Source organism: Neophocaena asiaeorientalis, unplaced genomic scaffold, assembly GCF_003031525.2.
Source record: "Neophocaena asiaeorientalis asiaeorientalis breed wild unplaced genomic scaffold, Neophocaena_asiaeorientalis_V1.1 scaffold39, whole genome shotgun sequence".
NCBI classification, from domain to species: Eukaryota; Metazoa; Chordata; class Mammalia; order Artiodactyla; family Phocoenidae; genus Neophocaena; species Neophocaena asiaeorientalis.
In genome coordinates, this window is record NW_020175670.1 from 2,566,756 (window position 1) to 2,592,667 (window position 25,912).

Consider the following 25,912-nt stretch of genomic DNA (forward strand, 5'->3'; position numbering starts at 1 on the left):
GAAATGGATGAAGGAGAGATGCTGTCCTTTCTCCCGTTTGTTTTCGGTTCCCTGCCCTCTTCTTCCCATCTCCACGCTCGCTGTCAAGTAGCATCACCTCCAGGCTCGGCCCTCGGTCCTTCCCCCTAGCGTCGGAGCCCCGCAGCCGGAGGCTGGCACCTATCTCTTTAAATGACAGCTGTGGCTCGGGTCCCAGTCCCGGGCTTGACGTCAGCGCCGCCTCCCCGGCTACGAGGAGTAGTTTGCGCCACAGTCCGCGCTCAGGGCTCGCGGCGCGCTCGCAAGCTGCTGGGGCGGCGAGTTTTCTTTGCTCCCGCCCCTCCTCCCGCCCTCTCCACGGAGAGCCGAGCGGCAGCTTAAGAGCCTCTCGCAAGTCTCTTACACTTCCCCGCCGTCGCCCCCAAAGGAGCAGCCGCTCCTCCTCGCGCCGCCGCCGCCGCCGCCGCGGCGTCCGCAGAGCTCCTCTCCTGCACATCGCTCCCCCGATGGAGCCCGGGCGCCGCCGCCGCCGCCGCTGCCCCGAGCCCTGAACCGGGCCTCCTCGGCCGGAGAAACGTGCCGCCCGGCCCGAGGGCGCATCAGGGGCACGCCACCGGGGGTGCAAGGCGCGGGTTTCGGGAAGGAGAAAGTGCTGCTCTCCAGGGTCACTTGGCCAGCGGCGGGGGGGGGGCCATGGCTTTGAAGGACACGGGCACCATGGCTTTGAAGGACACGGGCAGCGGCGGCGGCACCATCCTGCCCATTAGCGAGATGGTCTCCTCGTCTAGCTCGCCCGGCGCGTCGGCAGCCGCCGCCCCGGGGCCCTGCGCGCCCTCGCCCTTCCCCGAGGTGGTGGAGCTGAACGTAGGGGGCCAGGTCTATGTGACCAAGCACTCGACGCTGCTCAGCGTCCCGGATAGCACTCTGGCCAGTATGTTCTCGCCCTCTAGCCCCCGGGGCGGCGCCCGACGCCGGGGCGAGCTGCCCAGGGACAGCCGGGCGCGCTTCTTCATCGACCGGGACGGCTTTCTCTTCAGGTACGTGCTGGATTATCTGCGGGACAAGCAGCTCGCACTGCCGGAGCACTTCCCCGAGAAGGAGCGGCTCCTGCGCGAGGCCGAGTACTTCCAGCTCACCGACCTGGTCAAGCTGCTGTCGCCCAAGGTCATCAAGCAGAACTCGCTCAACGACGAGGGCTGCCAGAGCGACCTGGAGGACAACGTCTCGCAGGGCAGCAGCGAGGCGCTGCTGCGCGGGGCGGCGGCCGCAGCGCCCTCGGGTCCCGGAGCGCACGGGGGTGGCGGCGCACCGGACAAGCGCTCCGGCTTCCTCACGCTCGGCTACCGAGGCTCCTACACCACGGTGCGTGACAACCAGGCGGACGCTAAGTTCCGGCGCGTGGCGCGCATCATGGTGTGCGGACGCATCGCGCTGGCCAAGGAGGTGTTCGGAGACACGCTCAACGAGAGCCGCGACCCTGACCGGCCGCCCGAGAAGTACACGTCCCGCTTCTACCTCAAGTTCACCTACTTGGAGCAGGCGTTCGATCGCCTGTCTGAGGCCGGCTTCCACATGGTGGCGTGTAACTCCTCGGGCACCGCCGCCTTCGTCAACCAGTACCGCGAAGACAAGATCTGGAGCAGCTACACGGAGTACATCTTCTTCCGTAAGTTCGTGGTCTCCGAATTTCCCAGTTCTCCCGCCCCCTCGCCGACCCGCGGCGGGTTCCAGCGCGTCTGGTGTCGTTGTGTGCCTCCCCTATCGCGGCAGACACGATTTACGGTTTCGTGCCTTGCGATCTCCCTTTTGGCTCCTCTCTTTAGCAACTCAGGAGCGCGCAATTCCCAAGCAGTCCTCTTTCTTAACTTTATTGATCTTGCCCTCTCGCCCCGCCCAGCTCTTGGAGCCTCTGGACACCCTTCTACTACCGAGGGCCGGGAAAAGACAGGGGCACAAGGCTGGGCGCGTAGGTCCCCTTCCTTCCCTCTGTCTCCGTGGGACTCACGGGGGTCAACTTATGTGGGTCCCAGTGGTGTCCCTCCAGAGGGCGTGTTGGCATCAAGGTACCGCGGCGCACGCCGGGTTTACCTCCGGTTGGTGCGGGTCGGCGCTGGAGCATTCAATTATGGGTGGTTGCGGAAAGGGACAACAAGAGAAGTGGCGATTGTGCCTCCAAAGCCCCTCAAGGGCCCGGGGTGAAAGAGGTTTCCACTGACCCATAGAAACCTCAGATTTCTCTCGCGCCAGTTGTCTTCTGTAACTGTTAGGGGTTTTGAACAGAGAAGGGTGGAGGGAACGGGCTTTGGTGGTCTGAGTGCTTGTCAGAGTTGGACATGAGGAAGGGAAGTGGTGTGTATGCGCCTGTGTGTGTGCGCGCGCGCGTGTGTGTGATTGTGTTTCCTTTCTGGGCGCCTCCAGTGCGAATGAGGGATTGAATCCACTTTCTCAGGGGGAATAAACGCAGTGATTTTCTGAACTGAGAGAACGAGGGAGTGGATTGGAAAGCATCTGGCGCAATGCCTTTTGTAGTGCACTTTGGCGGGGGCGGTGGGGGGGCGGGTTCTGTGGGTCAAGTTCAAGAACTCCACCGACTAGCGCTGAGGCTTGGGGGATGGGGAACCGGGGCGGGGACAATTCGCAGTGACGTTTATAAAGTGAGGAGGGCCGCAACTAGAGAGCTATGTGGGCAAATGGAAAGCCATCTGGGATGGGAGCAGGAACATCATTTGGCAAATGTTTTTTCTTTCTCAAGACACAAGAAGATTGAAAACTTGCCTGTAGTGTTAGGGAGAGTAGCACTGACAGCCTATGTATAAGCCCAGCTTTAATTGCATTTATTTATTAAGTAATTCACTAACTGGGATCCAGGCAATTTTTTGCACTTTATTTTGACTAGGGAAGTGGAAAGGACCTCTCTTTGCACAGGCGTGAGATTGATTGGAAGTTGCTCATTGTTTGTGTATTCTAGTAACCTTGGAGGTAAGGGTGACAAAACACAGCACACTTAGTGTTAGATTGTCTTTTTTAATAGTGCTGGTTTTCCGAAGAAAACCATTTCAACAGAGAAGCAAAGAAAGTGTCCATTGAAGTGGTAGATAAAAATCTAATTTTCTTAGAGAAAGACAAATATTATATCACTTGTATGTGGAATCTAAAAAATAATACAAATGAATCTATATACAAAACAGAAACAGACTCACAGACATAGAAAAAAAAAGGTTATGGTTACCAAAGGGGAAAGGGGGGAGGAATAAATTAGGAGTTTGGGATTAACAGATACAAATAACTATACATAAAGTAGATAAGCAACAAGGATTTACTGTACAGCACAGGCAACTATATTCAATATCTTGTAATAACCTGTAATGGAAAATAATCTGAAAAAAATATATATAACTGAATCACTTTTCTGTGCACCTGAAACTAACACAATAATGTAAATCAATGATATTTCAATAAAAAATCTAATAAGATTTTTAATTCTTAATTATATGAAAGTATTATTTGTTACACAGTAAAAAGATCACAATAGTCAGAAAAGCCACCCAAAGGAAGGGACCTTTATTGACACTTCAGACCTTAAACATTTATGTCATTTATATAATAGATATATTTCCAAGCATTTCAGAAGATGAGAGGAAATGAACTTTTGACTTCTTTTAGTGATTTTTAGTGGTTAGTGATTTTTGTTAGAGAAGGTGTAAGCATAAGTGTTCTGCAGTTAAGGTTCTTGAATTTTGGATTCTTTCGCAGTTTTGGTCTTTCTTTTTCCCCTAGAAACTTGCGGACTTGAAAATGCCCGTTACTTTGATTATGAAGAAATAATACCGGTTGTCTTTAAATTATGAAAAATGCTCATAAAATAGTGTACTGAAGTTGGAAACTCAGCCAATTTAAGTCATAAGATGATTTGAGAGATACTTAGAATTCAGGATATTTCACTTCTGGAGCTAGAGGAAGTGAAAGAAAATAAAATATTTATATTATGAGTAATGACTTGCAGAGTATTCACATAACAAATGAGTTCTGAGATTCATTGATAAAAGTCCCAGAAATCTAAGGAAGCAACTCAAAGCCTTTTTCATTGATTATCCTACGGGGGAAAATACACAATTCCAGATTAAATATGGTTCTTTTGAAGTGGTATTCCAGTTGACCAACCAAATGTGGTTGCCGCTTTTTATTTGTCATATAAAATTTATCTCGAACACTGTTATATATACATTTATTTTATGTTATGTATAGCTTGCAGCACATTTTCACGAATTATTTTGTATGGGATTCCATTTAAATTGGTGAATGAAAATTCACTGTATTTCCATCCTATTTAGTGAAGGTAATAATGTTAACTATTCAGTGTAGTTATCTTGTTTAGCAATCTCTATTTTTAAAAGACTACCAGTGTTATTCATAAAAACAAAATCATTAGATGAACTTGTTTGTCCACCGTTTCAGATGCAGAGGGCCTTATTATCTTTTATTTCTCCTTTGACACAGTTCTTTCAAAACATTTTTTTTTAATGTATAACATGTATCAGTCATTTTAACACCTTTTAAAGGTGAACTTAGTAGTTTGAAGCTGCTCTAAGAAGTGTAGAAATGGTTTATACACTTGAACATCAATTTCAGCTCTTCACTCCCCCCGCCCTTGCACCCAGCTTCCCCCTGAGTTTCTGTAGAGATGGGAGGAGAGTGGCAAATGGTTCAGTAATCCCAGACACTGCTATTTGCCAAATGTGTGATCTTGACTAAATTATTTTAGTTTCCTCACCTGTGTAATGGAGATTATTATAGTACGAATTTTATTGAACTTGAGAATACATGTAAAGTGCTTGGACCAGTGCTTGACCTATAATAAAAGCTTAAAAAATGTTAGCTGTTACAATTATAGTAAAGACTTTTTCTTGTCAGTATTAAATTTAAATTTTGTTTTTAGTAAGTATAATTGATTTACTTGTAAAGTTAATTAGAAAATTATTTTGCAATTAAATGATAGCATAATAAACTTTCAGAAGTTTGAAACTACCAATTTAATAACCAGATTCTTCCCTGGAACTTGGATTTTTCAGGCCAAGTTCGAGTCACCTAGGTTTGCCAATCACACTCCAGTTAGTTCTTTTGGATCAACTCCAACAGAACCTTTTTCTGATTCAGGGCCAAGAAGTGTTCTAATACTCTCCATTCGGAGTTGAAACTTTGGCAGTATTTTCTCACAGACTCTGAGCTAGATTCATATCTCCTTAAGTACTTGTATCCACATCACTGGGTTTTAATACTCAGTATTATATACAGGCTATTAAAGATTTAATATCAGCTTCATTTGGCTACATGGACACTTTGATCTATTATCAGTCATAACTCATAGTTCTATCAAGATTTTAGACTCTGCAACATATACTAGTACTATTAAATTCCATATTACTCTACTAGTACTAAAGATGGATTGTCCTTTCTTGAAGAAAAACAGTGATTTATTGTGTTTTCTGTTTTTTGGGGGGGTGTCTGTCAAGTGTAATTGTGGCTCTTTTTAGCAATATCTCAGAGACGAAAAAAGGCATTTTGTGTTGGCATTGTATTACATAGACAGTAGCCATCTGCTTGGAATATGATATGTAGACTACCCATAATTAAAATGAGCATTATATATATCCTTTATTTCTCATAAACAGTGTGTTTACAGAAAGGTAGTACTGATTCACTGGTCTTCTCTTATAGTGCTTTGAGTTTTGCATTCTGTGTTGGTTGAATAATACGTGGTGTGAAAGTATACATTTCTCTAGGTGCATTTGATATTCCTTAAATTTGGTACAGCCTTTTTTGTTGTGATGTATGAGAATGCCCGATATAGGACCTAATGCTATTACTGAACTGGACTGTGAATTCTAATCTGTCTTAATGGATTTTTATATACACTCTTTCAAATACATTCTGATTTATTTCACTGTGTTTGGTTGAAGAAAGCTAGCTGAGTTGAAAATATTCAAACAGCTATTCAATCCTATGTTAGCAGGCCTGTTGCATTAAAAGCTTTCTAAGAAACGTCTTTAAAAAGTCATTCTATTTAGATGCATACCTTTAAAATTATATATTATTTTCTAGTCCAAAAATACTTCTACTTTTATCCACAAACACTGTTTTATGGAAAATAACTTTGTTCCTTCTTATTTTTTTTTTAAAGTTGGTTCTTTTCTTCTTGGAGACTTACTAGTCATTTTTATAATTATCATGGAAAAATTTCTTCTGAAACCACATGGCTGAATGACTTTTGAATCGACGGGGAACAGATAACTTTGTAAAACACCAAGATTCTTATTTCATGCAAATACAATATTTGCAGTAATAAAGCAGACAGAAAATGACAAAAACCTTGGAGTGCAAAATGTTTGGAAGCCATGCCATGGCATTGGTTACTGTTTAAGGACATTAAACTTTTATGTCTGGCATAGTACTGCCTCTAAATTTGATCTTTTAAAATTGTGTTACGGCTTTAGTTTTCTCTGCCACCCTTCCTACAGCCTTGTGTGGGTCAATCATTAAGCATATAATAAAGCAAAAAGACAATGGCACTCCAAGCCTCATTTGGCAAGTGCTTTCTCTTTTGTAGCTTAGAGTAGAAGAACTCACAATGAGTGTATTTGTGTGCCTTAGTTAAAAAGAAAAAAAAATCTTTTTGGAAAAAGAGAAATAATATGTATGAAATTAGCAACAATTATTATCTATTCTGTTGTTATAAGTTATTGGGTCAATTAGTTTAAAATGTGAAAACGATTGTCAGCTTATTCAAGTGCAGCCCTTTTTTGATAATGGAAGTAATATGTGCAGTTTTAGGAACTTTATAAAAGAGAAGTAAAATTTTAAAAAATTGCCACCAGTAACTGCTAATAAAATCTTGACTCGTTTCCTTCCAGTCTTTGTTCTAAGCCTGTGAAGATGACAGACATACTTTTTGAAAGTTATGGTGATACTATGTAGATGGTTTATATGCCATCTTTACTTTGTTTTGCTTTATACATTTAATGCAGTTATACATTTAGTAACATTTCCCACAAGACATTGAATTTTTTTCATTGACATCTTAGATAAAAGTATAATACATGTCCTTTGCCACAGACAGTATTATAAATAAATATTGGTGTTGAATATTTTCCCTGTAACCTTAGAAAAGAGTTGATTTTTTCAAAGTACAGTATGTATAATAAAAAGAACATTTACTATGTACTTAGTTTTGTGATAAATGTTTTATAGCCATTACTTTTACTTTTTTAACATTCCATTAGCTTGGCATTAGTTCCCTAATACTTCAGTTAGGAAACTATGATTTGGAGAGGTTAAGTTAACATCCTTAGTTCATAGAGCTGGTATGCGGCTGAGCTGGAACTAGAATAGTTCTGCCTTACTGCGAAGCCCTTACTCTTGAATATTTAAAAGTAAGCCCTGTTTCATGCAATCAATTTTGTAAATATATTTCAATGTCTACTGAGTACCTAGAACTTAGCTCTTTAAGCAGAAATGGGTAGTGTGAGCTGTATATGAATGAACCTAATTTTTCTTAATCTATTTTAAATTTCCGTAAGAATACAGTAAACGCAGTTGACCCTTGAACAACTGCAAGGGTCTATCTGTAAGCAGATTTTTGTTCGAATAATATGTATTGAGGTTGGTTGAATCTGAGGATGCAGAACCTCCAATACAAGGACCAACTATAAAGTTATAAGCAGATTTTCTACTGAGCAGGGGTGGGCACCCCCTAGCCCCTGCATTATTCAAGAGTCAATTGTATATGTTTTATGTCTTTACTTGATGAAAGGGTTAACTTTTAATGATTAAGGCTACCACATTAATGGATATTTTTAAAATTAAAGAAAATAAACCATTTGACTCAGTTTACCACTCTTTTGGGGGAACAAGTAGTATCTGTAGGTTTGATAGACTGACCAATTTTAAACAGTGTTAAGGTAGTCTTCTGCAGAAAATTCATTTTACCTTGTGTAATATAACACGTTTTATGTATGTTCTTAGAAGGTGACAAAATGAAGAAGGTATTTTGGTTGAAATCAATTTTTTTAATTACGTAAAGTTTATTGGCCCTAACTATTGGGTAATGCCTTTAAATTATATACTTGCTATAATTAGGTCCAAAAAAGTATCAAATATCTCCTGGGTATTGGAATTATTGGCTTTTGGTGTTTTTGAAGGCTTAAAGTATTGTGGAAGTATATCTATACATTTGAAGTAATTGGAAAGTAGTGTTTCAGGTAACCCTTCAATCTATGTTTCATTACAGTTATCATTTTTAAAGCCTCTTTTAATTAACTTCAGGGTATTGTCAGCACTTAGCAGCCACAATCCTGCAAGACAAGCTGGCAACTTCTCTAATGGAGATGATTCTAAAAGGTTTTGCAAAGACTTACCTAAAGATGAGAATAACTTTATTTACAGGTTTTCAAAGTCACTCCCATAGGTAAGTTAACTATAAGTTCTAAGGGTAATGATGAACCTCCAGCTGCTGACTTGAATCTAAGGTGTTCTGTGCCTAGCATCTGTATACTTCCTCATCATTCATTTCTGCGAGGGAGCATGAAATCTAATTATCCTGTAAGGTTAGTTGTATTTTGTACTTTCAAAAGCAAAATATATGAGTATTTTATACTCAGTTTATACTGGTTACAAGTTTATTTCTTAACTCATTGGTTTTTTAGTGTACCCCCGGTACCATAGTCATGTCATAACTGAGTGACCTCTTGCTGTAGAATCCTTCTGCATTTAGCTTCCACACTTCCCTGTCTCTTCCTAGTACACTACGTATAGGGCCTTCCTTGCATTTCCTAAGCATGTAGCTACCTTTCTCTTTTTTCTTGTTGTATCCTATTTTTTTCCTAGCTTTATTGAGATATAATTGACATATAACATTTTGTAAGTTAACATGTTGATTTGATACACGTGTATATTGCAATTTGATTACCACTGTAGTGTTAGCTAACACTTCCATCTCCTCACATAACTACTAGTTCTTTTTTTATGGTGGGAACATTTAAGATCTATTCTCTTAACAACTTTCAAGTATATAGTACAGTATTTTTGGCTATAATCACAATGCGCTGAGTTAGATCCCCAGAACTGATTCATCTGATAACTGGAAGTTTGTACCCTTTGACCAACATCTCATTTCCTCCACCCGCCTCAGCCCCCTGGTAACTACTATTTTACTCTGTTTCTATGAGTTCGGCTTTTTTTAAGGTTCCACTTATAAGTGATATCATACATCATTTGTCTTTCTCTGTCTGACTTTTTTTTCCCCAGCATACTGCCCCATGGCCCATCCATCTTCTTTCTTCTTTATTATGGCTATTAGTCCATTGTATATATACACCACATCTTTAGTCGTTCATTCGCTGACAGACACTTGGGTTGTTTCCATATCTTGGCTATTGTGGATAACGCTGCAACAAACATGGGAGTACAGATATCTTTTAGACATCCTGTTTTTATTTCCTTTGGATATATATCCAGAAGTGGGATTGCTGGATCATATAATTATCTCTTTTCATATTGACCTTCCACACTGGCCTACTTTCTCCTTGAGAGTTGGCACCGAGTCTCACTTTTGTCTTTTCATCCCCCAGTGCAGTGGCTACTGTCACATTAAGAACTCAGTAAATATTTCTTTTTTGAATGAAAGTATAAATTAACAAATGAACCAGCGATCTTGCTGGTTGTACCAACGTGGTTATTGAGTTGAGATTTAGTTTCACTTCAATTGAAATTGCACCTATTGAGCAATTACCAGGCTATAGCTTGGGACAAGACAGGCCAATGTGAATGACAGAGACCTTGCGTTTAAGGTGATCACGGTAAGCTTTATGTAATATTGAATTATGTTATAGAGGGGTTATTTGGTGTATTAACAAGAGACAGAGTAATGGCATGAGAGGCTGTTGCACAGGCACCTATAAAGAATGAAAATAGCTGAAATGTTAACTAAAACACGGGGCAGCTTCAAATAATGTTATAAATGAAGTTGTTAGGATGGTAAAAATACACACAGAGACACACACACAATTATTTATTTATTTATACTTAAATGACTGGTAGAGTAGAAGGTACAAGGCATCAGAAATTTGCTGACCTTTTTTTTTTTTTTAATGTATGAAAGATGTCAGGCAAATGCTCTGAGCTGCAGCCTACCTGCAACCACTTGTCTTTCAGAACATCTTAGAATGTGTAGTGACTGCTGCCTCCAGACATGGTCAGGGCCTACTGTGGTGTAACATAAGTTCAGGAAGTATCTGGCTGTACTGGTAGGTGTTTGCACATGTGAAGATCCAGTGAACTATTTTGTTATCTCTACTCCTAGTTTTTAAAAGGTATCTTGAAATACCCTTAAGAGGTATTGCTGTTTCATGATCCATATTACAATATGAATTTTACTTATTAACCTTGTGTCAAGGTAGTTCATTAAAACAAATCAACTTTGCTCGTAATAACAGCACATAGCTTCATTCGCCAGTTAAACTTAGCTCATTGCTTGTTTGGCAGTTGCAGTGGAAACGTGGAATATAATTTCTACCATATTTTAATCATTCTCTTATTAAATCCTACTTACATGGGGGAATATGAGTTAGATACAACAAAAGAATAAAAATATATACGTAGTGTTGATTTCCAGCTCACCAGAATGGTGATTTCACCATTCAGTGATGCTAGTTCCATTTCTTGCACCAGTTATAATAACAAAACCCTTGAGCATAGATGGAATCCACAGTACATTGCCATTTCCTTTCATCTTGTATAATTAGACATGTTTAATTTCTGATACAAGGAGACTAGGGAGAAGAATACTGTGCTTAGAAAGAGACAATACCAGAATCTCTTGGTCCCCACTCCCAACAAGCTTGAACACTATGAATGATTTTCTACTTTTTAGTCAGATGCCTTGAAAAATTCTGGCTCTAGCTTTGAGAGCTTGGAAAAATAATTTAATCTCCCTCCTGAAGGAAGAGTGAGGGAAACAATAATACTCATCTTGTAGGTTTATTATGAGGATTAAATGAAGTAATCCATATAAAACACTTAGAAGACTATCAGACAGGTAAAAATTAATTGCTCAATATATGTCAGTTAGTGTCACTTACTAACTTAATATCCTCGAAACATATATCTATCTATATATTCCCACTTCTCTACATTATCAATTCATAGTACCAAATTTCTTCTTTTTTTTTTTTTGAGGAAATTGATAGCAATACCTATTCAGAATTGCTCTGAAAAGGTCCCATTATCATTAGTGAAATTAAAAAAAACTTGACCTACTAAGTATAAAATTAATTGTAACATATTACTAAAATAAGTTTATTCTAGTTTGCTCTTCATTGTCTAGGAAGAAAAATGCATTCTTCCAGGTCTAGCGCTGGTCACTGGTCAATTTTGACACAATTAACAGGAATACTGGTATTCAGCAGTTATTGTTTCTAACGATGGGGTGTATTGAGGCAGAGCACCTCTTAATCACATTATATTTCTGTTGAAGGTTTTTAGCTTTGATTTTCAGCAGTTTTATGCAAGAGAACACATTGTCACAGGGCCAGGGACTCAAACATTGCTTAGAGTTTGGGCATTTGGCCAAAAAATTTCAGGCTAGGTTTTGGATTAAATACTTATCTCCACAATTTTAGGAAAACTATGTTAGCTTTCAACTCAATCAGCTCCTATTGAAACTACTCTACACATTTTGAGTATGTTTTTTAGTTGCTAAAAGTCCAGATATTTGAAGAAAGCATAGAGATCTAAGGGAGATGCTGGCAGCCATTCAGAGATAATTCTCCAATATTTTGACCTCTTTCTTCTGGTTGGCAAAGGCTGCATCTCTTTGCAGGTAGAGGGTAAGGACTCATTCATATAATTCTAAAGTGACTTCTGTTTTTGTCAAGGAAAAGTTGCTACCGTGGCAACTTTATAGTGAGTGGCAGGAGGAAGCAAGCATGGTGATTACAAATTATTGGTTTAATCTACATTGTGATTTTTGGAATGAATCTTCTAAAGTTGATCCTGACTTTTAGAAGACAAAAGAAAGAGCTGGCAATAGAAGTCTTCGGACTATCATCTTAACCTTCATTAGTATGCATATTTGTTTTATTTTGTGCTAACTTTCCTTTTCTGTGCTTCATTTTTCATGTAGAAAATGGTAGAAGTTGATCTTTTTTTTTCATATTACCTCCATGGAATTCCATAAGTAGAATGTTCCAAGTAATCTGTGCTGAATAAAAATAGGATATTGTTCTTGTTTTAGTGTGTCCGATTGTAATTTCTTAAAGAGAATGTGTTGAGTATACTGATGTTAACAAAACATTTATTTAGGGTGAAACCTTTTCATGTACTATCTTATTTAATGTATAGCTGATTCACTTTATTATACAGCAGAAACTAACACAAGTGTAAAGCAATTATACTCCAATAAAGATGTTAAACAATTTTTAAAAATAAAAGCAATAGGGGTGGGATTGGTAGATGCAAACTATTACATTTAGAATGGATAAACAACAACGTCCTAATGTACAGCACAGGGAACTATACTCAATATCCTGTGATAAACCAAAATAGAAAAGAATTTAATGATGTTTAAAGAAACATTCAGAAATATAAAGACTACCAAACTAAGAGAAATCCAGATTAGATTAATTTTAAGCTACTGAGTCATATGTCTTATTTAGTTTCTTTATATTTATTCGTGCATTCATAATCAGTATTATATACAAAGCAGCCTGTTAGGTGATGAAGATGTGGTGGTAAACAATGGCGAACACACTTCCTGCCTTTCATGATCAGGACCATGACATACAGATGTGCAGTTTGTACATTGCTTAACTCTAGATTTCATTTACTGGGTCTAGGTGTGTAGCAATACAATAGGTTGTGTATTGTAGATGTGCAATGCACCACTTGTGAGCCTTTGAGTAATGGTCCTACTCATGGCTAAAGACCAATGGCCAAAGTTAGTTAGTTATATCTCTAACTTCTGACCACAGGAATCTAGGCATGAGTGTGTGTGTGTGTGTGTGTGTGTGTGTGCGCACATGAGTGTGTTTAGGGAGAGCATCAGTATGACTCCATGACCACTGCTGGCAATTAAAAAACTTTTGCCCTCTGAATTGTGGTTGAATAATGACCAGTTTGTTTTAGAAAAATGTGATATTATTAATCTTGACCTTTTGTTGAAATTGCTTATTTAGATATAAACTCAGTATTGAAAATGAAAATTTTTCTGGTTTCTACATCATACCTCACTCCCTTTTTGAGAAATTTTATCTCTTGAAGTCTATTCAGGCATCTAGATTTTGCTATACTACTTATATAGATGTTGCCTATTCTCCATGAAGAAATCCTAGAGTCAAATTAAAATGAAGACTTCTGCTGGTTACCTTTGATAGGTATTCTATAATTGAGATTAAATTTGAATTTGAAGTGGTTATGAGGTATTCCTTTTCATTTCAGTTAAGCAGACATGTGATGGGTTGATTTAGCATGTTTCACAGACAGTGGTAAAAAGATACATATTTGCTCTGTAGCAAGAAGTATGGAACTTGTTAACAATTCTTAATGTTGCTGGGAAATGGAACCATGAATAAATATGCTAGGAAGTCCAGCATTGAAATTTCTCTAGCTTTATATAATCATTTACATCTCCTCTGCTGGACTGGTGTGTTTCTAAGGCACGCAAGAACTATTAAAATATTTCAGCTTTCGCTTTCTGTGTTAGCATGTTTGGATTGTACAGTAAACTTAGTTATTTCAAGCTGTTTTATAGCTAACACTATCAAGCCATATTTATCATTATTATAATTTGGTACTTAGCATTCATACTGTGAAGCTCAGTTTTACCCAGTATTTGGTAAAACTAAAAAAAAGGATGAAAGATTTACTTCACAGTTTTAGTACAAACACCAGGGTCTAAAGACTAATGGCTATAATTTTTGTTAAACTGTACACAATATTTTATGAACTGAAATTGTGCCCCCCCAAAGATATTTTGATGCCCTAACCCCCAGTACTTCAGAATGTGACCTTATATGGAAACAGGGTCTTTACAGAGGTAATTAATTTAGAATGAGGTCATGAGAGTGGGCCTAATCCGATATGACTGGTGTCCTTATAAAAAGGAGAAATTTTGGATGTAGAGATGTAGATGCACGTGCACACCAGGAGAACACCACGTGAGCATGAAGGTGGAGATCACACTGATGCATCTACGAGAAAAGGAATGCTAAAGATTATCAGCAAACCAACAGAAGTGAGGAGAGAAGCATGGAGCAGATTTTTTCTCATATCCCTCAGGGAGAACCAAACCTTCCAACACCTTGACCTTGGACGTCTAGCTGTGAGAACTGTGAGGTAATACATTTTTGTTGTTTAAGCCACCCGGTTTCTGGTACTTTGTTATGGCAGCTCTAGCAAAGTACAAAAGTCGTTTCAAACTCTTTATCTTGTAACAAATCTGGGGAAAGCTTGAAAGGCAATGGTTTTAAAACTCCCTGAATTTTTCAGAGGTCTTAGTTGCAGACGACAGATTCCATTCTAGATCATTTAGACTGGAAAACACCTATTAAGTATAATGTCGATAGCTCACAGATTACTTGGGAGGTCTGAGCTTCCAGGAGTGACTCCTAGACACCATAGAATAGGGCTCCTAAGGGTGGTGTACAGTACACTGTATGAGGTCCAAATGTGATTCCTTGTGGAATGGTCACCTATGAGTTAATATATTAATATGTAAGTTATTTGCCCTCAGTGCATTCAATAAACAGTGTCAAATAGGAGTAGGATGACTTCAGTGAAAGATTTTGTTCCAAAAATGGGAAAATAGGAAACATACAGCACCACAGGTCTATAGCAAATCCCACCTTGCAGACAGCAGAGACTCCCTTTACTGGCAACAGAAAAAATTCCTTGTTAAACCTACCTGACAGCACTTGGTTCTGTCATTGAGTAAAATTCCCTTCCTTGCGGGTCGCTTTAGGGTTAAATAGCCTAGGCTACGGATGGCTAGTCTTGCAGTTTCTTTTCATATTACCTCCATGGAATTTGGATTAAATACTTATCTGACCAGAAGTACTGCACTTCTGGTCAGTTTCATGAGTGAATTAAGAGCAACAAAAATCTTGTGTAGTATCATTTTTAGGCCTGAAGACTCTTTATTTTGTGGCCTCTGTGAATCACTTGCTTCCCCCTCTCTTAAATTGATGGTCTACGTGGATGGTGGCAGCTTTGTCAGTGGGGCAGGCACCCTTGTGTGAAAGAGTACCTCCTGCTAAGGCTGCAATTTTGTAGTTAGATTTTGTTGTTGATGTTGCCTTTTAAACACAACTTTTTATATAATGAAAATTTTCAACATAATGAAAACAAAAGAATTGTTAAAAATAAATCCTCCCCTGTATTCATCTCCTAGATTCAACAATAATCAAAATATCACTTCATCTCTGAATTTTTTGTTAAAGCATCTTAAAGCCAGCCCAAAATATTATTTCACCCCTACATATTTTAGTATCTAAAGCAAAAATGGCTATTTTCTTATATAACCAGCCTCCATTATCAACTCTAACAAGGCAGATAATATTTTGTATAATATCTGAACCATAATCCATAATCCTATTTCCAAGATTGTCTCAAAAAATTTTTATAGTTGTTTCTTTTTTAACTTGATTGTTTATTTTATTTTTATGTGCCTTCTCTCTTAATGTAGAATAGTTCCTCCTCTGCCTATTTCTCGTTCTAATTTTCTGTCCTTGTCTATATCTCTTTACATGTAGTGACATCAATTTGTTTACAGAAATAAGGTCTGTTGTTCTGATTATGCCTGCTTTCTTTTTTCTGATGTTATTTAAATTGTTCCTTTGTTCTTATATTTTCTGTAAGTGAACATTAAGTCAACCTTGATTAGATTCTGCTGCTGCTGTTTTGGAGGGCAAGACTATTTTTATAATAAGTAAATGGTAGAGGTGAGTGGTCTCAGTCCTATTTCTTCATTATAAGTTCCCATCAAATGTTTACCTAACAGTTTTATCATCGATGACCATTGCCTGATGCAGATATTACATTACGGGTTGCAAAATCATGATTTTCCAATTTTATCATTTCTTTCACATTTGTTATGTGGAGTCTTGTAATGAAGAACTTTCTCTCATGAGTTACTTAAAATATAGTTCATTGAGGAAAGACAGGGCAAATGCCTAAATCTTATTTCTTGCCGTTTTGACAGTGAGGATTTGGTTCCCTTGTAACTTCCAATTCGGCAAGTTGCTGCTATTGTTTGGTATTCTGGTGCTTTCCTTCCTACTTCCCTGTTGTGGCAGTCATCATCTTCGTTCTTCTCCTCTTCCTCCCCTCTGCTGCTGCTGCTTTTCTCAATGTCTCTGTCTCTCTCAAGTGTAGTTGTGGAATCATGGATATTTTATATGTTTCAGCATTTCAGTCAAGTGCATGTATTATTTAGGATGTTCAAACTGTTCGGTCTTTGACCAGGGAGAGACTTATGTGCTCTTTTGACACAGCCCGTTAAGTCTTTGGTAGGTTACTTGGTATTATGCAGCTACAACTTTTAACTGCCTTGGTTTGTGGTATAGAAATAGCTGGATTTGTCAACTTCATATGTTTCCAAATTGTAGGACTCTCCTTCAACTCCTCTTACAGGGAAAGGGAGAAAACAGTGCCTCCTTTAGAGGAGCTGTGTGCTTTTCTATCTCTTCTGGAAGGTTTTCTAGGTGGGTCTTTTTTATAAGATGATGCTGAAAGAGGCAGGAAACCAACACTACACACTACTATTTTGAAATTTCCTAGCATTTTATCTCATGCTATAGCTTTAGTTGGCATATGTCTACCTTCTAAGGTAGTTGGCGTATGTCTGCCTTCTAAGGATCATAATTTGACCATATGGTCACTGTCACATAATAATTGTTGTCTGTGTTTTCATCTATAACATCCTTATCCTGTGGCCAACCACTGGACTGCTTCCCTGCTACATTAAACCAGTGCCCTACTTTAGGTTTGTTATCACAGCAAGAGCCACATTCTTTAATCTAATTTATGCTCATTAGCTGCATAAAACCAAACAAACTCTAGTTAGTTTAAGCTGAAAAGGATTTATTAAGGATGTACATATCTCACAGAATCATAGGAAGGAATGAAGAAATAGACCCTAGGAAGGAGGATGTTAAAGCACTCTGGAGAACTGGCCCCTGATGGGGCTGCTGCCTTTGTCACAAACAGGGGACTCAGAATAAGAATCGACCAGCATAGCCACAGATGACTTCCCCTGCAAAACCATCATGCTCCCTGCCTCCTCTGAATTCTGCATGAAAGTCTGTAGGAGGACAGCTGATTCACGCAACACGGGTTACATCCAGAAGCCCATCTCAGTGGAATCAGGAAATTTGGTTTTCAGCTATCTAGCCTCTTCCTGCTAGTAAACAGCAGGCCCATGCACTACATTCTGCACACCCTGTGCCTCAGTTAACTTCAAGAAGAACATCTCAGAAAGACAATAATTTTTATTAAAATGCCTGCAGATATATTCATAGCCACACACATCTCATTTCTACAAAGACATCATTGTGTAAATCCCTTGATGGGAATTCTTTTATGTACTAATGTGTGTATAGCAGAAATGAGACTAGTAATTTTAATGACATCATTTCAGTCCAAGGTATCAATGAGGAACAATATAGGAAGTAGGATCTCAGCCTGGATAATAAAAAAATTACCTGAGGAATATATATATATATATACATACATATATGTATATAGTGGAAGTATGTATATACCAGAAGTATGTATATACTAGAAGTATGTAGTATATACTAGAAGTATATAGTGGAAGTATGTATGTAGTTTCAAAATATGCATGTTAGAGTCTAGGATAAATGAAAATCTGCTAAATTGTTAGACATCTATAGTTGTAGTAATGCTAAAGTGTATATGGATTCTGGCAAAGATTAGAGAAAATCAGAGGATCTTGGCTAACCTTTTGCTTCTGTCACTTTCTACTTATTGATTTCACAAAAATCCCTTAAATACTTTGAGATTATTTCCCCATCTCTCATCTTAAGAATGATTTGAGCATGGATGAGATGATACATGTCAGGTGTTTCTAGCGCCTCAGTTGAATTATATATAAATTGAACCAATAGTAACAACATATAAATTGCTTTGAGGTAAACTATGAGGAAGAAGCTGGTTAAGATGCTATCTCATTCTCTGTCACAGGTAAGATACAAGCTGAGGGTTCTACCCCAGCTGTGTGCCAGATGAATATCTTTTGTCTGGCAAGGGAATGTGAGTTTAAGTCACTGAAGTGCAAGATATAGGGCAGATGTAAAAAAAGTACCGGCAATGGTAATGCCTGTGGCAGTGTGATAAATGATCCCACAAAAGCCCACAAATGACAGCAATTTCTAGGTAACTTTAAATCCCCAGAGAAATTCACTGCTAAACCTGATGCGGATTTTTTTGCTAATCAAGTTAAGGATATAATTTCACATTGGATCTACTCTCCCTTCCTTATGGAATGAAATCTCACACTGTGTCTGACAGTCTAATTCTTGATTGAAGTAGTAAGGGGTGGCATATACTAGTTTGGTTTTTTAAGTGAAATTAAAACTGGTGATTTCTTTAATTAGAGAGGGTGACTTTTTAAATTAGATTTACTCTCCATGCCTTACTCAGTGAAGCCTCACACTGTGTCTGGCACCAAATTGTCATTTAACAAATGTTTGTTGATTTAATTAGGGAAGCTGTGTAATGGGTGAGTAGAGACATATTATGACTGAGTTTAAGGAGGAGGGCTCTGGAGTAAAACAGGGCTACATTCATATCCTAACCTTTTTCCTTAATAACTGTGTGACTCTGGGTAAGTCATGTATTGCATCCAAGCCATGGTTTCCTCTTTTGTAAATTATCAGAATAACAATACATATTTCAGAGGGTGCTCTGAGGATTAAATTGTATGAGGCAAATAAAAAACTCGGCACAACATCTTATTCAAAGTCAAGGTTTTCTAAGGTGAACTATTTTACTTATTATTTACTATATTTACTTATTATTTACAAGGAACAGTGGCAATACAGAGGATGTGATTATTGCCTGAACTGAATGTGGGGGTTCAGGGAAGGCATTCAAGAAAAGATGACATTGCAAAGTATTGGCTGAACGTGGGCATCCATGTGAGAGCTTGGGAGCTTTGCTAGGCATGGAATGTTAGAGAATAGGTTGGTCTGGCTGGATATCAGGGAACGTGTTGGGGGAAAAAATCTGGAAATGTAAGTGGGGGAAAGCTGATGAAGTACAGTTTATATTGGTCAAAGGATTTTTTTTTTTTAACATCTTTATTGGGGTATAATTGCTTTACAATGGTGTGTTAGTTTCTGCTTTATAACAAAGTGAATCAGCTATACATATACATATGCTCCCATGTGTCTTCCCTCTTGAGTCTCCCTCCCTTCCACTCTCCCCCTCCCACCCCTCCAGGCTGTCCCAAAGCCCCGAGCTAATATCCCTGTGCCTTGCGGCTGCTTCCCCCTAGCTATCTACCTTACTACGTTTGTTAGTGTGTATATGTCCATGACTCTCTCTCGCCCTGTCAAAACTCACCCTTCCCCCTCCCCATATCCTCAAGTCCGTTCTCCAGTAGGTCTGCGCCTCTATTCCTGTCTTATCCCTAGGTTCTTCATGACATTTTTTTCCTTTAAATTCCATATATATGTGTTAGCATACGGTATGGTCAAAGGATTTTGAACCAGAAAAGGATATGGTTAAATGTGCATTTTCAAGAAGCATCTATGGCAGCAGAGTGAGACATGTACTTGGGGTAACTGAAGTTGCTTGGTTAGTTGGTAGTTATGGGAAAGGTTCAGGCCAGAGATGAGCTGATGTGCTCCAGTAGAGATAGGAAGTAAGGGATATATTCTGATGCTATGTAGGTGGTATAGTCAATTGAACTTTGGGAAGAAGGAATTAAAGCATCTGGCAGCTGACCGATGGTTCATTTATTCCCTTCACAGGAGGATACCTTGGGAGAAAGAAAAGAAGGCAGGTGACTTGGTCTATTCTCCTTGTCAACTGGCTCTCCAAGTAAATAGATGAATGCTGTTTATAGGAAGAAGAGATCTTAATTAGTGAACGTCTTTTCCAAATGACCCTGGTTAAAGGATGACTTACAGTAAATAAGTACAGAATCTATAAGGCATGGATCCCTGGAGGATACCATATGAGCTATTCATTTCTCTGGATATATAACATGTAGAAATTTTATAACTTATATGTCTTTGCCTGTGTGGGGAACCCCATAAAACTTCCCTTGAATCCCTCATTGATCATTCTGGGCCAGAGAGTGAATGTCCTGTGTGGGAAGGAAGGAACTAGGGAGTCATGTGGGATGTCCCAGACCACTTCTGGTTTCATCTGTGCCTCTCTTCTTTAAATTGTTGGTGACACTTGATACTCTGATCTGTTTCATGGGCATCCAATGTGACCATCTGATCTTGTGTGTTAGTTCAAACATTTTGACCTATTGGATGTAGGGAATAGGGAGAAAGATATAGAGGGTGACTCCAGTTGGTGATGGCATACTGGATGAGTGAGGCCCTGCCCCCATCCCTAAGGAGAGGATGATAAGGTCAGTTTTAGATCTGTTAAATTTGAGATATCTGTGTAATTTTCAGGTGGATATGTCTCAAAATGCAGGTACTGGATATCACATGAATGATCAGAAAGAGATCATGGAGAGAAAGACTGTTCTGAAGCTGTTGAAGGAATAGGTAAACAAAGAGGAGCCCGTGAATGACACTGAGAAGGGCCGGTGGGACATTGGAAGTGTCAGAAGAGAGAAGTGGTTGTGGAATTTATGGGAAAAACAAGTTTTAAGCACAAAGAAGTGAGTTTTAAGCAGAACAGTATAAATGCTGCAAGGTTGACCATCGATTAAGACTGAAAACATCAATTAGATTTACCAATTAGGAGCTCATTACTGATTTTAGAGATAATTAAAGAAAATTATAAATTTGTAGTGGTAACGAATTGCATGACGGGCATGGTCTCTGATGTGGATGCAGAAGTAGAGAGGGTAGATAATGGGATTCATCCAGGCTTGTGGATTTTAGTGTGGGTGCTCTGAAGAGCAGAGCAGAGCTAGTTTAAGAATACTGATAGGGCTTCCCTGGTATCACAGTGGTTGAGAGTCCGCCTGCCCATGCAGGGGACACGGGTTCGTGCCCCGGTCCGGGAGGATCCCACATGCCGCGGAGCGGCTGGGCCCGTGAGCCATGGCCGCTGAGCCTGCGCTTCCGGAGCCTGTGCTCCGCAAAGGGAGAGGCCACGACAGTGAGAGAGGCCCGCGTACTGCAAAAAAAAAAAAAAAAAAAAAAAAATACTGATAAATGAGTAGTTGGTACAACTAGTTGCTTCCTTCAGGGTGGGTAAAGAAATCAGTAAAGTTGTGATAGTCTAAGGAACTTGTAGTAGTAGAACCTCAGATGTTGCTCAAACTTCAATATTTGTTTCATACTGACTTAGAATCTCTGGGTGCCTGAGCGTATTCTTCTTTAAGCAGTTTTCCAGATTAATGTTTAAGAATTTCCCTAATTATAAACAAGTGGGTACTGAGAAAAATTAAGATCTTGCTAGAATATTAAGTTAAAAAATAGGACAGAGATCTGTATGCATAGAATGCTGATAATTATATTAAAAAAGATGCAAGTCAATGATCAGGCATTTAAAAAGCCTGGAAGGCTTTAAAATAACTTAGTTATTTCTAGATTGTAGGATTTTTAAATAACTTTTATTTTTGTACACCTTTTATTTTCAGCTTGTATTTTTATAATGAAAAATAAATTACGATTATTAAAAATTGGTAGCTAATAAATGATTTATTTCTATGTACTAGATTATAGATACAGGTAGGATACTGTCTTAAAGAAAATGTTTTAATAAAGATAGAAGGAAGAAAGAACATTAAAGACATTTCATACCTGAATAAGGTGTAGAGGGAAAGATACCGAGAGGAACATGGAGTAAAAGCAGAGCTTTGTGTGCGAAAAACACATTCCATGTACATCATAATTTTGATGAGGGTGGCCTATCCTCTAACACTCTTAAGATTACAGATATTCAGACTCTCAGCTTCTACCCACGTTTTTGATCAAGACCTAAACTGTCCAAGTGTCATGGAAAAAAACTTACAGATCACTTTGTAGAATCAGTACAGTGATGTGGAGGGAACATCAGTCTGAAAGAAGCCTGAAGTCATGAATCCAGCTGTGTTTGGAAAATCTCGAAGGTCATCTTAGAGAAGTGGCTGAAATCTGCCATAGATTACTAGTCACCTAGGCATATATCTGTCTACAGCTATCCTGATAGAAAATGAGTACATGAGGGCAGAATATTCCTTGGAAGACTTAAACCAAGGAATTTTTTTTGTGTTAGGTTTTTGACAAAGCTGGTGTCATACACAGTAGTGTCAGAGCCAAGTGAGTGTGTCAAATTCATACATGTTTATTGAGTAATTATTAGAAGCTACACTGTTTAACGAGGAATATCAAAATGTATAAATCATAAATATCCTTAACTTCAGGGACTAACAATATAGGTGGTATTTTTATACAAAACAAATGAGATCTTTATCCTGAAGATAATGGCAAATATTAAAGGTATTGAGGCCAAAGAAAGCATGAAGGGCGTAAATTATAGCAACACAGGCCTTTGGGAGGTGACTGCAAGAGTCCAGGCATGAGATGGGCCTAGCTTGAACGGAGCTGATGATAACTTGAATGGAGAAGAGGGGATAGATATGAAACACATTGTGAAGAAATAATTATTCGGGCTGTGGACTGCTTATTGAGTCCAAGGGAGGTACGAGGTAGAGTCAAAGGTGACTCTCATGCTTCAGTACTTGGTACCTAGAAGAACTCACAGGACTATGGAAGATGAGAGGAAGGACAGATTTAGGGGCAGGAGGAAAATAACGAGTCTAGTTCATTTTAATCAAGATGGTCATTATAGTCATAACCATATCTGTAAGAGTTTGTACTTCTGCCCTGTTCAAAACGTGCCTTCACAGAAAGAGGATTACCAATAAGCTTCCTAGATAGAAAGATCACGGGGGGAGACAAAAAGTTTGGGACAAATTTTGTATTTTTCTGATCGCTAACTCAGGACAACAAAGGTAAACCATATGCTGTATAGGCATAGTTGCTCCATCTTCAAAACTATTAATTCAGAACCTCATTATAACATCCTCTCCTGCCACCTTGTGTCATCATTCTCTATTATAACCTTTTCCTCTCCATTCATTAGCCTTCTTTAGTTCACTGCCCTCATTATCTATTTAGGTTACAGGTTTGTAATTGCAGTGACTCTCCTGGAAATATACTAAATACTCTTGTTCTTCCATCTTTTTTTGTTTTTTCCTAATCCCTTTGGCGGCTTTGAGTGGACCTAACTAACACCTTTTCCCTGCTATAATCAAGTAACATAGAACTTCCAGAGAAAACCACACAACAGAGAAGATCATTTCTACTAAAAATCCATGAACACCAGTTTTAAATAAACCATCAGCACTGCCTGCCAAATCTCACATGCTTCTCTGGTAAACCCTTCTAATCGTCACAGTACATTTTTATTATAACTTTTCTTTAAACCTCCAATTACCTCACCTATTCTTGATCATCACTCTTAGCAAATGTCCTTATCTGTTTCTTTATAGAGAAAATGGAAGCCATTACATTCATTCATCTTCCTGCTCATTCATGTTTCTGCTGCCAATCATGCAAACTATCCACAACTGAAACCATCTTATCTATCTTACCTGCTGATAGAGGAACTATCTCTTCTGTCCTGGGACAGTTCTTCCACTCTATGCTCTGAGTCCTATCACTGCCATTCCCTTCCATCCTTCCATTACTAGGAATATTGCATTAATTATTATTACCTTTAGTTTTTGGCCTTCAACCTCTCTCTCTCAACTGTATCCTTCCCATTGGCTTTCAAACTTGCTAGAGTTCTTTCCATGAAAACAATAATGCAATGTCCCCAAAGTTATTTCTTATTTTTATCCAACTACTCCATTACATAGCTGAATTTTTTGAAAGTTATTCCTTATATCTAACCAATTACCACTTTACACAACTGAACTTTTTGAGAGAACGGTCTGTATTTTGATGCCAATATTTCCATTTTTTCAATTTGTGCTTACATCTCAGTACACTCAAATCAGACTTTTTGTCCTCAACATGCCTTTAAAACAGCCCCTTTAAAGGTCTCTAGTTTTCCATCCATGCCATTCAATTCAGTAGCTATCTATCTTTTCTTCCACTTCTTATCAGCATTTGCCATTGTTGACTGTTCTGTCTTGGAACACCTTCTCTTGGCTTCTGTGCATCTGGCCGTTCAGCTTATGCTTAAGGGACTGAGGGAATAAAATCTAATGTCTGACCCTCTGTCCAAACCTTGTGCAAAAGCATGAGCTAGTGTCAGACCCAGAGGAAAGAGGAGATGTTTTTCTGTTCACCAATTTATAAGGTATACTTTCAGGGTTCTGAAGTTTATGACACAACATTATGGCTATCTCTTTGGCTCTTCTTTTTGTTTCATTTGTAGGGTCACCACTCTCTACTTAGCATTTAAATATTAGAGTTACTTAAGTTTTGTTCTATGTCCTTTCTTACCATTCCCTTGTCACTGGGAGCTCTCATCACCGTGATGTATATGTTGATGTATGCTAATGGCTCCCAAATTTATGTCCACAGCATAAACTTTTCCTTTGAGTGCCGTACCTACTGGTAACCCAGCTTCTATTCAGTGTTTCCATGCAAATATGTGAGTGACATGTCTGACTTATTATGTCCGAGTTAACAAGTCCAAAATTCATAATCTCTCTCTTCTCCCACTCCTACCAATACCTATTTCAGTTTCTGTGTTGTCTTTTTCAGTCAATGGCCATTTCATGCATTCTGTTATAGAAGCCAGAAATCTAGTATTCTTCCTTGACATACATCTCTGCTTGTTTTTCTTTTAGAGTTAAAAGGAATTGTAGCTATTTGCTAGTTTACAAGTATTTAATCTGAGGTGCAGGGGCCCCTTGCAGATCTGTGAATCCTTGAACGTTTGATTCACAATTTTCTGTGCATAATTGTGTAAGCATTTTTAGGCGAGAGATACCTAGTACTCATGAGATTCTCAGAAGGGTCCAGAATCCAAGAAAATATTGATAAGACTAATCAATATTTTGATTAACTTCCTCACTCATGGATGAGGAAACTGAAACCCAGAGAGGTTAAGTGACTTTGGCAGAATCATACTTCTGGCTAGAGCCAAAGAAGGAACTCGAACCCAGGCCCCTGACTTCCAGGCCAGACACTACTCTTTTCCCATTAACACATTTAATGGTCACAATCAAATTATTTTCAGTAGAGATCATCACTTCTTATCCTAAATGAAACTGCACTGATAGTAACGTAAGCCTGAACATACTTGTTCTTTGCTGTGCATCGGCGTAGGAAAATTCCCTGTTTATAATTTATTTCAAACTCAAATAGGTTATGTTTATATGCAAAATAAAAACGTGGTATTTTCATCAAATTTTATATTTGTATTTTAAAAAGGTATGATAAAATGAGCTTCTTTTTAACTTGTTTGTACAAGTTAATTTCCATTATGTTTCATGTGCCCTGATCTGCCTCTGACTTATGATTATACTATCACCCAGCCCAATTCCCTAGGCCTATTTTACTGTTCAAAGTAACAATTAGCCCTGTACTACTATCACAGGATGTCAAAAATAACAAGGGAAACATTAAACAAGATTATTTCTTTTATTAACTTCAGTTTTACTTTTTATATTGAGGTTTTTTTTAACCATCTGGAGTACTCTTTTTTTTTTTTTTTTTTTTTTTGG

At 38.8% G+C, this 25,912-nt stretch overlaps 1 protein-coding gene across 1 annotated transcript in view; it reads left to right on the forward strand.

The window, feature by feature from the left end:
* The first annotated feature begins 696 nt into the window (after positions 1-696).
* KCTD8 (potassium channel tetramerization domain containing 8) overlaps positions 697-25,912 on the forward strand; it is a 254,994-nt gene continuing 229,778 nt past the window's right edge. Inside the window, exon 1 of the mRNA XM_024731707.1 lies at positions 697-1,645. Within this exon, the coding sequence (XP_024587475.1) occupies positions 697-1,645 (949 nt within the window). The remainder of the gene's footprint in view (positions 1,646-25,912) is intronic.